This window comes from Anticarsia gemmatalis, chromosome 20 (assembly GCF_050436995.1).
Source record: "Anticarsia gemmatalis isolate Benzon Research Colony breed Stoneville strain chromosome 20, ilAntGemm2 primary, whole genome shotgun sequence".
Lineage (NCBI taxonomy): Eukaryota > Metazoa > Arthropoda > Insecta > Lepidoptera > Erebidae > Anticarsia > Anticarsia gemmatalis.
Genome location: NC_134764.1, coordinates 3,860,439 through 3,874,923, shown reverse-complemented (window position 1 = coordinate 3,874,923; position 14,485 = coordinate 3,860,439). Strand labels below are relative to the sequence as shown.

The window sequence follows — 14,485 nt, the reverse complement described above, 5'->3', positions numbered from 1 at the left end:
TTGAATTAGTTTCTGATTGTCTACAGCCGGCGTGAGACCTCCTAATAATTTCATGTTGTTATTTTTATATCAATTACGTATTAGTGTGATGTAATAAAACTATCTCAATAGTTCAGTGTAACGGGTCGTGCAACTAATAAATTTAAGTGTGGCTGATAATTCAAGGTAAGATAACTAAACTTTGTTTTTATTTTATTTTTTATGCTCTCCGAATTGTTTTTTTAATAGTTTTTTATTAGTGATAAACTTATTGGATGTATGAGCACATAAGCATTGAGTATTTAATTCGTGCCAGTATTAAAATAATAATATTTCAACTCAGTTGCCAAGTATGTTTAGTAGGAATTTATTTGTGGGTAATTGAAGTGATGATACATATTTTTCTGTTATCAAAGCTTTGCTTTCTTTTTTTTTAACTGACAATCTAGAAATTCAAAATGGTGAAGGCAGTAGCAGTAATCACTGTGAGTGACACCTGCTTCAAAGATAACACTAAAGACACATCAGGACCAGCACTAGCAGATTTTGTCAGAGAATTATTTCCTGAAGCCAATCTTCATACAATCATCATACCAGATGAGAAAGAAATTATAGAAAGAGAGCTCAAATATTTTTGTGAAAGTTCCTTAGATTTAGTTTTGACTACTGGAGGAACTGGACTGACTCCTAGAGACTTGACTCCGGAGGCAACAAAAGCTGTGATACAGAGAGAAGTGCCTGGTATAACAACTGCTATTACTATAGCAAGTTTAAAGAAGACTCCTATGGCCCAGCTGTCCAGAGCTGTAGCTGGCATAAGAGACAAAACTTTGATAGTAAACTTCCCTGGAAGCAAAAAGGCAGTTACAGAATGTTTTGAAATTGTTAAGCCTATCTTATCTCATGCAATTGCTCTGATTCACGATGAGAAAGCAGAAGTGAGTTATATTCACAAGTCCATGCAGTTCAATCATACTTGTACACATGTTTCTAACGTTGATGTGTCCAAAGTGGCATTTAGACCGAGGGAGTCACCTTTTCAAATGTATGAAATGGCTGAGGCATGGAAAATGGTGGATGATGTGATGTCAGAGTGGGAGGAGAGAGTGGAGATTGTGACTATTGAGGAAGGCTTGGGAAGAGTTGTTGCTCAAGCACTATCATCTAAGGAACCAATGCCACCATTCCCAGCTTCAGTCAAAGATGGTAAGTAACTATAATTTTTGTTTGAATGTCAGATGTATACCCCCAATATTAGTTTTATCTCAGATAAACCACATGTTACTCTCCTTATATCTCTAGTTGTTAAACCATTGATAACTGTATCAACTAGCTATTACGGCCTAGAGATTTAGATAAGCTAACACTGACCATTAGTCATGAACACCAAATCCATAACCAAATAAGATACTAGGAGTTAGTAACAAATATAAGTGATGTTGTGATGTTAAATGAGCGCGGTCTTTTGAGTGTGCTTAAAGGAATCACTTAAGAACGTAAGGCAGGATATTTACGATAATGAGTTAGTATCAACAAAGTTAAGTTTTTAGTTGGTACTATCGAAAACTTAGTTCTGACCAGTGTTGGGCAAAATTTAGTTTGATTGATGATTGATGATTAAGATTAAATTATTTATTCATGACTAATGAATAATGACTAAAAAAATTCAATCATGAGTCGTGATTGATGATTAATTAGTGTTAGTGTTAGTTATTCAATCATGACTAAAATTTTAATGACTAAAAATAATAGTAAAATAAAACTAAGCTTTTCAAGTCTACGTTCCATGACTGTTGATTTGTAAATCACAGGTTTTTAATTAAAGCTAGTTTTACAACAGAATCAGTTAATTTTTTTTTTAATTTACACAGGTACACTTTGCAAAAATAAGTTCGGGCTAATTTAGTTTAAAATAATTTAAATTGCTTTTTAAAACTACGCGTTTTTAAAATCAAATTTTATAAATAATGGAATTATCTTCTTTCAATCAACTTAATGTGGTGATCAGTTATAGTTTTATAGATGTGTTCCATTAAACTAAAATTATGTCACCTGAATTAATTTTTTTAGTTTAATCATCATACAAAAATACAATAAATTAGTCATCAGTCATTTAATCATTAAATGATTGATGACTAATTTATTTAATCATGATTATGATTATTATTTTTACTCATGATTAATTCAATCATGACTAAATAATTCATGACTAAATTAGTCATGACTAATCAATTGATTGAAAAAATTAGTTGATTGACCCAACACTGGTTCTGACTAAGCACATATTTATCGCACAATACCTACCAGTCACTCATCTTTATTATTTTCTCGGTAGTTGTAACATTTGCGGGATGACAATACAGATGAAAACAAAATTTCATAGAAATACGTAAATGATATCGTTATGTAGGTACCTAAAAAATTGGTATATGAATTAAAAGAACCAATGAATGATATACGTATCAGTCAACTTCGGAAATACATAATTATATCAATTACACCACTGTATATTATCTTGCGTAACGTAAATATAAACAAGATGTTTTTATTGTTATCATTGAGATAAATTAACGTGTATCTGTTATGTGCGATGTCGTAACTCACTCTCGTTACTAAGCTGACCTATTTCATGTATATTTCCTACAATGTTGATAAACCGTGATAATCCAGGTCAATAATTCCATACAATTTGAATGAATACGACAATTTCTTTTTATAATGTGTTACGAAAGCATGATATGCAAAATATCGTATTACCACACTTGAATGAGTGTGCAATATTCCACATCTGTACAATGCTTACTTTATATGAAGTTTGTTCAGATAATTGCAATTTCGCGGTGATGTTTACCTACTTATCGTATAACACGCGTAATTCAGTCATTAGTTCCGGACCACGCGACAAGCCTCGTATTTCACTAACGTTTTACAATATTTTTGTGCTGTACTGCTGCTGTACTTGGGTAAAGTACCTAATTTATTAAGACAACCTTATCACCATAGACGACGGTTCTTTCGACATCATTAACCTTGCATGTTTCGGTATCGGCTCCATTCAGTTTTGGTTTCTTAGAATTATTTTAAACATGACTCGACTCCGATCACATGAAGTTGCTCCAGTGAACTAAATGCTGCATAAACAAGGTGAATGCACTACCTATGTCTTCTATCTTTTGAGGAAAATATAAAAGTGAAGTTATGTTTCTTCAACTTCCTGTAGACACAACTGGTTTAATACCTAAGTAGTAATTAGTTTGCGTGTTCGCTATTTCACAAAGGAATGTACGTTTTTGCTTTCTTTTAATCATTTACAAAAAACATTTAGGTCAGCTAGCGCAAACGAGTGTCATTATCATTAGGCTTGTATTGCCTTTTGTTGTGGTAATAAGCAGACATATCCTGTTGACTAGGGTCGTCTGCTGTGTAATGTACAATATACACTGTACACTTATGTCCATAATATAATCATTAATTTTGTTCCGCATAAGCGATTTGACGGAAGTCGAGTCGTTATTTACAGACTTGTTAAAGGGGACAGATGTTTCACAAACCGACTGCATCATGTCAAAGCGTATGAAAACGCAAAAAACGTCTACAATGCTTCTCCGGCCCCCGAGTCTATTGTTACACGTTGTGTGCCATCTTTAAGTGGTGCATCTTACAATAAATAGATCTATTCACCGAGCTTCATTGCTATCTGGATAAATCTAGACTCGACCCAGATGTTAACTATTCAAATACGTCGTGCCATTTAGGTCAAATATCTATAAGTTCATCTGATGTTACAGTATCTACGTAATAACATTGTTATCATTCTCACATTCAAATAACTACATGAGAAATAAATAAAAACACATATGTGGAACTGTAAGTGCTAAAATATACTGGAAAAAGACAGAGAGGACTCCATTAGACGTTTCGGTATTCAGCCGTGGGTAACTATAGCCGTGAAAACCCATTATAATAGTTTGGTATTTAATATAATAGTGATAATATAATATAATAGTGATAGCCGAGTGGTATAAGTTGACACCTCCCACGCATGTGGTCGCAGGTTCGAACCCGAGGCAACACACCAATGACTTTTCGAAGTTATGTGTGTATTAGAAATAATTATCACATGCTCCAACGGTGAAGGAAAACATCGTGAGGAAACCTTGCATGCCTAAAAATTTGTTTAAAACATTTATTGAGGGCGTGCAAAGTCCCCAACCCGCACTTGGCCAGCGTGGTGGACTCAAGGCCTAACCCCTCCCTCATTACGGGAGGAGACCCTTGCCCAGCAGTGGGACAGTAATGGGTTAAATTTATTATTTATTTTATTATTTAATAAAGATCTAAGTAATAATTATGTATGTTGATCAGGTTACGCGTGCCTAAGTATCGACGGTGCGGGCGTACGTCGAGTTCGTACGGCGGTAACGGCAGGCGATGCGCCCACCGCGCCGCTGTGTGCGGGCGAGTGCGCGCGCGTCAACACCGGCGCCGCAGTCCCAGCGGGCGCGGACTGCGTTGTACAGGTGGGAACAATACCAAAACAACCTAAATTTCCAGATAAGATAATATTTTATTTTCTAAATATGGGTACAAAATATGTTACAGATGCTCCATTATTTTACTTTTCTATTAAGTGTAATCTCGCTTATATTTCCGGATAGAATGTGGCACATTATTTGTTGTCCCTTTGCTGGGCAATGATTCTGGAATGAGAAATAATGGATAAACGATGGAGACTTAATTTCCCAACATTTCCCTAAGTAGGTATATGGTCTCTAGGTTGCCTAATAACGCTTAGTACAATACGGAAATGATGACTCGAAGGTGTGAATGATAATTTGCTAAGTGAAATAGCACTAGGTACGGGTCACCGAGCCAGCTGAGGGAATGTTTAGGATATGTTGCCCCATGAATGCACTTCTCTCATTTATTGGCGCTCGACTCAATATATCACGCCAAGTGTAAGTGACCAGACTGAGAATGTACTGATAGGTGTCAGGAATCACTTGAATTGTTGAACTCTTCACACGAGACACTTGTTTCATCGGTAGATACTACATATGTGTACTGCGCGTATAACTATTTGCCACATGAATAAGTATGGGGGAATAATGATTAGCTATGTTTTACATGAAATAAAAAATACAAATCTGTTTTTAGTTAGTAGTTCCATCCATCACCGCACAAAAAATTGAAAAAACTTAGACACTTAGTAGAATGGTTTTTGATTTACCGTTTTATGGTACGATCTTTTTGCATTGAACATTTCAATGTATTAATATGTGATTACTGGTTATCAACATGACTTGCAAGATTTATTTTTTATTATGTGGGTAATCTAAGGTCAAAGGCCTTATGGTTACATTGAACCATTAAATCTTAAGCATGTATTGATAACAACGCATCTCCCGTCAACTTTTGAAATGGGTCATTTAATGCGGAGTATACACTAACATTTAATGCGGAGTATACACTAAGTATTGTTTTAACTGCCTCTGTGGCGCGGTCGGTAGTATATTCGACTGCGGTGCGAGAGGTCTCGGGTTCGAATCCTGGGTCGGGCCAAAAAAGTCTTTTCTGAGATTTTCTGTTAAGAATTTCTTAGAGATTGCCCGGAGTTAGGAAGTTGAGGTCGAAGACCTCCGTGCCTCGGAGAGCACGTAAAGCCGTCGGTCCTGCGCCTGACCTCTCACTGGTCGTGTCGGTTATCCGTCCCACCAAACTATGAGAGTGATGGAATAGAGAGTGTACCTGTGTATTGTGCACACACTTGGACACTATAAACAAAGTCCTGCACAGATGGCCAGTTACAATGAAATTGACCGCCGTAGCCGTATATCGGCTAGGAGGACATTATTATTATTGTTTAGTTTGCTTCCATTGGTCTAAATATTATTGGGTATATCCTAACTTCTGTTTCAAGATTCTTTAAAGCAACAGATTCGCCCCCCACTTTGAGAGACTAGCATTGATGTAGTGAATTGGAAATGTCGGAGTGATTATCCTTTTCCTATAACAAAAGTACGAAAAATATTTTGATTCTAAATTATGACTCAATACTATGTATACTCTATACTATAAAATGTTTTGAAAATAACGTAAGTAACACATATCCTTGAAACCAGAGAATTATATTATGTTTTCTTTATCCTACAGGTGGAGGACACAAGACTAGTGTCAGCAACAGAAGATGGTCAGACGGAGATAGAGGTGGAGATATTGAAGGCGCCGGAGCCGCAGCAGGACGTGCGATGTGTCGGCTTCGACATACCTATGGGCACTGTACTCGTTGACAAAGGTTTGTGGATTGATATAGACTAGTAGTAAATACACAATAAACTTAGATCACAGCTGTTAAGTTATGATAGATAACTGAGACCTTATCAAAGAGTTCTTTTTTGGACTCGGATTATACTGACAGAACTGGCGAATCTAGTGCTCTATAAACCACTCTGTTCGGATCAAGCTATGAGTTTGACTCGAAGCGAGTTAGCTCAACCAAGTCAAATCCTTGACAATTGGTGCTTATGGGTTCTTTAAGTTCTGACTTCTACAGTCCACGCCCTGAATACTCGTGTTCGAGTCAAACTAACGAACAATACTTTATGTGCGTAGGAATAATAAAAGAAGTTCAAGCTTCGAATTCACTTAAACATACTATAAATAAAAATAACTATTGACAATGCTATGTTCTCTATTATAGGCTATGTACTAGATCCAGCAAAGATCGGTATTCTTGCGGGGGCTGGATATCAGAATGTGACTGTAAGAGCTCCCCCGAAGGTGGCGCTGCTGTCAACCGGTAATGAACTACAAGAGCCTTCAGAAGTTAAGCTCCGACCAGCGCACATCAGAGACTCAAACAGAACTATGTTAAGAGTACTGCTTAAGTAAGTCATTATAATATTTCTACTTTTGAAAATATTCTCGTGTTATTAATAACCTTTTGCTTTTTTTAAGTTTTTTCGGTTGTCTAACTATTGTTTACGTTATTTCGCCTGATAAATGAGTCTATGATTACTACTTACTACTACTTTTGGGTTTTTGTAATCGTTGGTGAATTAACAGGCCTATAATTATTGTGTCCAAGAACTTTGGTTTAGGTCTTAGCTATCTTTTACGTAGTCTTAAGTATTGAATTGTACATCTGATGCCAAACAAATGACGTACTTAAATTAAATTTCTAAGTGATAGTCAATGTTGACATGCGCTTGGAAACATGGCAATTAAACAAATTCATTGACAAATAATATCAAGAAAAAAATATTTACCAGACATTTTGACGTCAGGGTATCAAGGTTAAAAAATAAGAGTGTAACATTATGTTGACATACTAAAATAATAATCTGCAAATAGTGCAGTGTATGCTAACGTTATCTTAGGCATATGCTGTGACTATAAAAATGCGTTTAATAACGTTTTTGTCCCAATTTAGCAAACATTTAACATTTGCGGAACGTTAGACTTAAGACCCTGCTTCATCACCTCTAAGTATCGTTTTAATACATTTACTGCCACTGTATTTAGCAAATAGATCACCTACCATTTATTTATAGGCCTCAATAATATTAAGGATACTGTATGCAATTAAGCATGTATGCTTACCGTGTTTACCCACATCCTCCCAAGTATTGTCTGTTGTCCATAGTTATATAAATCGAGCATATTATTTGTTAGGTACTAGAAACATAAACAAAGTTTGCGGGTTTAGGAAAAAATGACGCCAGAAATGAATACCTACACGTACTTATGTGCACCTTCCTAATATCACCTTTAAATTTTCTCTTCATACATAGGTAACATAAAATCATGCTTTTTCCTGTAGGCGTAGACAAAGATCAGACCACGCCACTTGGTATGTTCATTACAAAAAAAATCTTACAATTGTCTTATAATTCCAGGGAGCACGGCTACGACAGTATAGACTGCGGTATCGCACGTGACTCTCCACCGGAGCTGGTGGCTGCGATATCAGCCGCACTTAAAATAGCAGACGTGCTTGTTTGTACGGGCGGCGTGTCCATGGGCGAGAAGGATCTATTGAAACCTGTTCTACTTAAGGTAAATACTCAAAATCTATAGGAAAAATTAATGTTTTTAAAACTGGGTTTCAGTAACAAAATATTATATATTTTTTTATTTATGGCTGTACCATTACTGAGCATGTGTCTCCTCCCGAACGAGGGAGGAGTTTGGCCTTGAGTCCATCACACTGGCCAAGTACGGGTTGGGGACTTTGCCTCCAAGAAATGTTTTAAAGAACTCTCAGGCTAACAAGGTTGCATATTTTCCTTCACCTCTGGAACAACTGGTAATTGGCAATATTATTATACACTGTTTCTGCGACGTTATTTACGGATTTTTACAAAAAGTAAACCCCGTAAATACCGTCTCCATTACTTTTTTGCAACCACTTGAAAATTAATTGACACGCTAAGTATGAAGTTTGTTAAAAGTAGTGATTCCCATCCTTATAACTTAATGATAAAAAAATAGACTCTGAACTTCCTGGCTATAAAATAGGTACCTCTTACTACTGATTGATATTCTCAATTACTTTTAATAAACCAACGATAATAAAATACGGTAGCTTATCAATAGTATAAAATTGTAGGTATTTCCTTATCATTTACATCTTGACTATTGTCTCCAAGTGTGATAATATTTTTATCTTGGCACTACCGTAAACAATAAACACTTAGTTTATTAATTGATTGTGCAAATTTTATATGTAATAATAAGATTTCAGTTGAAAAGAGCAAAGTTTTATTGAATAAACGGTTAAAGATGGGTCATTGAAATATTCCATGTTTTTTTTATACACAATTAGTTTGTAGAAATACTCTAATTACCTAATTAACATCACATACGTTATGATAAATAAGTTTTTGTAGAAGTCTTAGTCTAACGAGATTTCGTTATTATGTTTCAATTTACATTTCCATTCATTAGCGAGTGAACTGAATAATAATTAGTATGTCATATTATTTACATTTTTTAAATTGATTTAATTTATAAACAATCTAATTTATAAACAATATAATTTATAAACTATGATTTACATTTACAGGACTTCAACGCAACTCTACATTACGGGCGTGTACGTATGAAGCCGGGCAAGCCGAGTACGTTCGCGACGTGCGAGTTCGAGGGCAAGAAGAAGTACATCTTTGCTTTACCAGGTAATTCATTGCGGCTGTCAGTTTACAAAATCTAGCAAACTAACTAGAAATAAAGTAAATACTGTGCAATAAGCCGATTCCCACGACGGGTACCTTTGTGGTGTCACGGAAACCGTCCGCGTGCGCGTCGCGAGCGTCCGTTTAATGCAGTTTCAAGCCCAAGGCGCTCCTCGCTACTAATTCGATTACTTACATTCTAGTCCACATTCGACTTCGATAGGATGTAATAACTAGCATTGTGATGTCACATGAGTTAGTAAACACGGTGTATACTTAAAGTTTTAAGCGAAAAATGTCTTTGCGTTGTTTAGTAAAATATACTAACACAAGAAATGTTATATTCTTTTTCAGGCAACCCGGTGTCAGCGTACGTGTGCTCGCTGTTGTTCGTGGTCCGCGCCCTGCGCGTGAGCTGCGGTGTGCGCGGCGCGTGGGCGCGACTGCGCGTGCGGCTGGCGCACGGCGCCGCGCTGGACCCGCGCCCCGAGTACGCGCGCGCCGCACTCGCGCTGTCGCCCGACGGGGACATGCCCACCGCCACGCTGCTCGGCAGTCAGGTACTACATTTAAATATATATGACTGAAAAGTGACTGACAGACTGAAATTGTGATGTATCGACGCCCAGACCAAACCACTGAACGGATCGGGCTGAAAATTGGCATGCAGCTAGATGCTATGACGTGGGCATCCGCTAAGAGACGCTTTTGATTAATTCTACCCCCATGGGGATACAATAGACGTAAAGAAAGTTTGTATGAAAATTCTGTCCTAAGTCACAAACCATGCGGACGAAGTCGCGGGCAAAAGCTAGTTACTCATATAAACGTGAGCTGCGGAAAACGACTGATGCTGTTAACTCTGAAGTGCCAAAATCTACCAAATCACAAAAGAATTATGACTTGAAAGTTATTTGAATAATATAATTTTGATCCTACAGTGCAGCAGTCGTCTTCTAAGTGCATGTGGTGCCAACGTGTTGCTGGAGCTACCGGGCGCTACAGACACCCAACAGCGCCTGCCAGCCGGAGCTGTCGTGTCCGCGCTCGTCACCGGACGACTTGACTTCACTTCATAGACTACGCAAATTTGTACCGTTGCAGACTTAACATAATACAGCCTATTTGTCACAATTGATTTCAATATTAAGAATGTGCAGTTCCATTATTCTAGCAAATAGATATACAGCAATTTATAAAAGGTTATTTATCGTCAAAATACGTTTAGTTAGCCGTAGATTGCTATTACAAAAGTTAACCCAACCTTATGTTGTTTAACAGCAAAAGTTAACCTGTATATGTAAATCGATATACTTTATAGATAGCATGAATCTCAAACATGCGAATATATTTTTTAGATTTTTTTAAATGAGGTTAAATATTCCATATGTACTAAGAGAATACTTTAGTTAGATCTGATTAGCGGTACTTTAGTCTTCCATTGCTTAGTTAGTACTATAGTTATGTATTGAATACATAAGGCAACATACAATGTATGTGTTGCACCCGCATGATAGATGTAATACACGTAATTGTCGGTGCTGGTGTACTTAATTATTACTTTATCAGTAAACTGTTTCTTATTAATGCTATGTTTCATTTCATATCCTCGTTATGAACGTTTTATCTGTCGTGATAATTGATGAAATATGAAAAGCGTACACGTTTCTACCGCCATGCTATAATCATATGGAAATTGGACATGCTATATATTTATTCATAAGGAATTTTACATGTAGGTATATGTATTACTGATGACTGACTAAAAGAAGATTTATTCTTTTTCCTAGTTTAATTACGTCACAAGAAAAATGTCGATGCAGACGGAACTAATGAACAATGATACGATAAGACATTGCATAGAACATTGTAATTATTGCAACAATTATGAAGATAATATTAAACCTAGAGTTATTAATCATTTAAATTACCAGACTCAGGAAAACACACTCGATATGAATATACCTATGTACTTACCTATATGTTAATTAGGTAAGTACCTACTGTCTTACCTAATTAACATAAGGCGTTAATGTCACAATGTAACGAATTGAACAACCTACGAAGGCGGTATAATAATAAGTAATAACGCTATACAAAACCAATAAACAAATGATAACCTTCAGGAAGCGATGACGTCTTGTTAGTTGCTACAATATAAATCATAGTGCAATGTTTTACATCGAAATAGAGTAGAAAACCAAATGTATGTAAAATGATGTAAATTAGTCACATCGATAGTCCTACAAGTTATTATAAGGACGGAAGGATTGACAGTAACATAGAATAGAATGAAATATCAGAATACAAACAATATTAATTTATTTAGTCACCATTACGTAACTACATACAACACAGCACATACCCACTCACACTTCAGATCGCATGGAATCCACTCTCGGACTCGCTCCCTTATTTTTGTCGCACTAAAAATAGCAATACAAAGTTTGAACGTTGCGCGTGTACTAAGTCTTATGTTATCCCACTTATATTATTCACTGCCATGTAAATGAAATAAGTATGTAGTTGACTATGGATTTAATTTATAATGATGATGTTTTGTTTATACAGGTGGAGTATCACATAAACATAAGGTCACAAATGACACATACAACAAACAATAAATAATAGAAAACGTGACGTAATGAATACGGGAGCGAGTTTTAATTGGATATATTTCTAAGTAAGTACTTAAGTAACAAACATCGGTAAAGGTCACATTGAACTTAGGTAGAAATATATCTTTGCATTATGGGACTGTGCCGACAAATTTTCTTCAAGAAAATTTGGAAGAACAGTTGGAAGTGACTCCGTCGAGTGTTAGACGACGCGTTGAACTTCGAAGAACCTCTTGAGGTAGTAGACCTGTCCCAGGGTCATGACGAGGAGGACGGACGCCTCGAAGATGGACCACATCACTACTCGCGAGTTCGTGCTCTCGTTGATGGAGCGATGGATACGATCGCGCACCTTAGAAACAGAGAATAATCAGTTATAAGGAGATAGATAAATGTTTAATGAACAAGAGAAAGTCATAATCTACTTTCTTTTATCAAAAAATACCTTAACAGGAAGAGCCATAAGTACCAAAACATAAGACTTAAATGTTAATATCCATACCTGCATGTATTCTTGTTCATGTTTAACAGTCTTGAGTGTGGTGGCAAGCTCCTTGATCATGTCCTCCAGTTTGTTGTGGTTCACTTCTTCATCCTTGGTGCCTGTCTGGCTCTGAGGAGCTGCTCCAATCTCCAAGTTGAACATCACTACCTACAAATCAAATCATAAGGCATTATTTATACTGATTACAGAAATCACAAACATCAGAAGTGGTAAGGGGGAATTCCCATATCTTTAAGATGCCATATAACATTAGAATGGCTAGTTTTCTTATTGTTTAGTGCTTCAAAAACTTAAACTTAACATTTAAGTTTATTAGCTTTAGAATCACTTACCATAAATAAAATTAAGTATTTCACCATATTTGTCTTTTAAATCACAATCAACAAAATGTCTTAAAAATATTTCTTAACCTTAATGTTTACTACTATAATAGTTAATGGCGGCTGTTGTATTCTGTGCTGTCTGTATGACTTCTGTTTTATATTTTAAAGAGGTAAACATCTCTGTGTGTGTGTTTTTACAGAACTTTATTTGTAGATGTGGCGAGTGGAAGGGAGAACACTCTCTAGGCTGATCTTGATTAGACCCATAATCAGACTAGAGGTACACTGCATTTACTAATTAGGTACCTATATAAAATACCTAAATTTGAATGAATATTGATTAGTTTTCCTTATGGCCCAATCAACTGGAATTGATATTATTGTACATATTTAATAATGGTAATATTTTAATGAAAAAGATCTATATTGAAAACTTCATAGTGTCAGTTATTGCAGTTGAGTTGGCAACTAGATCGGAGTGTGCGAGTTCTGTTATTTCTTTTTGCAACATTTTTATATAAATGATTCAACTTTTGAGTTGTTCTTGTTATTACCTTTGGTGTCATAGTAGACATCTTATTGCTGAAGCAGTAAGTGTATTTGCCAGAAGTAGGTGCAGAGAATGTGTACATTCCTGAGGATTCTCTCTCTCCCTTGTAGATGACAGCACCATCTGGACCCGTGATTGTTACATCGATGTCCAAGAATCCACCTTCCGCTATCTCAAATGTTAAGCCTGTGGAACAGAATTATGGCAAATTAATTTAATAACAAATACAAACATATATACTGACATAAAATATCGCTTTTTATATGTAAGGGTGTAGTTAGAAATTGGAAATACAACTGAACATAGCACAGAGACAGATATAAACATAAATGATATTTGATGCAACTTAATATCTATTGCCTTTCTATTGAACTATTATGGTTTACATCAACAATTTAAAATTCAATAATATTGGCCTTCTTTGGGGAGAGAGGAACAATATAACACCGCTATTTAAAGTTCTTCTTTTGCAGATGGTAGAAGATGATATATTCTAATAAGAATTTAGGTTATGAAGTGGACAACTAAAAAACTACTTTAAAGCTGACATATTGCGCTGCTTAGAACTTGTCTCTATGCAATATCAGTAAATCTGGTATGTTTACTATCAAACCGGCAAGATTTTCTTATCATCAACTAACTTATCTCTAAATCTAGGGAATGTTGGAACAAACTAAAAATTTTGTTTGGGGAATATTGAAGTTAAGTAGAAATTTACACATATTGAACACTTCCCGAAATTATACTTGCAACTACAAACATAGAAAGTATATTCTACATAAAATACTTACCCATTTTAGTATCAGCTTCAACATTTTCGAAGAAGCACTCTTCGGCGTGAGCATCAACAGTAATAGTATAACTGTGTACGCTGTTAAATAATGTGGCCGCTATTAATAAGGCAAAGGAAGCCGTACTCCAAGTGCTCTTCATTTTGTTTTATTGGCTATATGATCTTTAAATTATAATTTTAAAATAAAGGTGAACATAAGCTTGTTTTCCTTTCGTGCAAAGCCACGTAATTTGACAAATGACAACTCATTAGATGACAAATTGATAACTGTAATATGACAGTTGTTTAAACGCGTTCATCTATAATAAAATGGGGTTTGTGGATGTTTTTTTTTTATGAATCTTTATTTAGTATGATATAAAAACATTTGTTAATTAATCAAATAAAATCTCTTACAGTGATCATATATCTTAAAACTATAGATAGCAACAACATGCAAAAATTAGAAAAAAAACACATTATTTCTTCTACTCGACAAAAGATGGCACTATATTTTTAAAGTAAGTAACTAAGCTCGCATCATGTTCAAGCAATTTTCTTT

The 14,485-nt window shown here is 35.6% G+C and overlaps 2 protein-coding genes across 2 annotated transcripts; one reads left to right on the top strand and one right to left on the bottom strand.

The window, feature by feature from the left end:
* The first annotated feature begins 9 nt into the window (after positions 1–9).
* cin (Molybdenum cofactor synthesis protein cinnamon) lies at positions 10–10,742 on the top strand. Its single transcript, XM_076128060.1, has 9 exons — positions 10–165; positions 429–1,185; positions 4,345–4,499; positions 6,133–6,274; positions 6,680–6,866; positions 7,878–8,037; positions 9,047–9,158; positions 9,510–9,715; positions 10,097–10,742. Exons 2-9 carry the CDS (start codon positions 438–440, stop codon positions 10,232–10,234), a joined length of 1,848 nt encoding a protein of 615 aa, XP_075984175.1. The 5' UTR covers positions 10–165; positions 429–437; the 3' UTR covers positions 10,235–10,742.
* A 718-nt stretch (positions 10,743–11,460) lies between these two features.
* On the bottom strand, positions 11,461–14,189 carry CHOp24 (transmembrane p24 trafficking protein CHOp24). The gene is made up of 4 exons (XM_076128061.1): positions 13,943–14,189; positions 13,156–13,337; positions 12,276–12,425; positions 11,461–12,125 (listed from the first exon to the last, which is right to left on the bottom strand). Exons 1-4 carry the CDS (start codon positions 14,082–14,084, stop codon positions 11,976–11,978), a joined length of 624 nt encoding a protein of 207 aa, XP_075984176.1. The 5' UTR covers positions 14,085–14,189; the 3' UTR covers positions 11,461–11,975.
* Positions 14,190–14,485: the final 296 nt, after the last annotated feature.

Excerpts from the sequence above, each read along its gene's own strand:
- cin (XM_076128060.1), top strand. The coding sequence starts at position 438 with ATGGTGAAGGCAGTAGCAGTAATCACTGTGAGTGACACCTGCTTCAAA. Across the intron at positions 1,186-4,344 it reads CCCAGCTTCAGTCAAAGATG|GTTACGCGTGCCTAAGTATC; the intron begins GTAAGTAACTAT and ends TATGTTGATCAG. Across the intron at positions 9,159-9,509 it reads GTACATCTTTGCTTTACCAG|GCAACCCGGTGTCAGCGTAC; the intron begins GTAATTCATTGC and ends ATTCTTTTTCAG.
- CHOp24 (XM_076128061.1), bottom strand. The coding sequence starts at position 14,084 with ATGAAGAGCACTTGGAGTACGGCTTCCTTTGCCTTATTAATAGCGGCC. Across the intron at positions 12,426-13,155 it reads TGTCTACTATGACACCAAAG|GTAGTGATGTTCAACTTGGA; the intron begins GTAATAACAAGA and ends TTTGATTTGTAG. Across the intron at positions 12,126-12,275 it reads ATGAACAAGAATACATGCAG|GTGCGCGATCGTATCCATCG; the intron begins GTATGGATATTA and ends TCTGTTTCTAAG.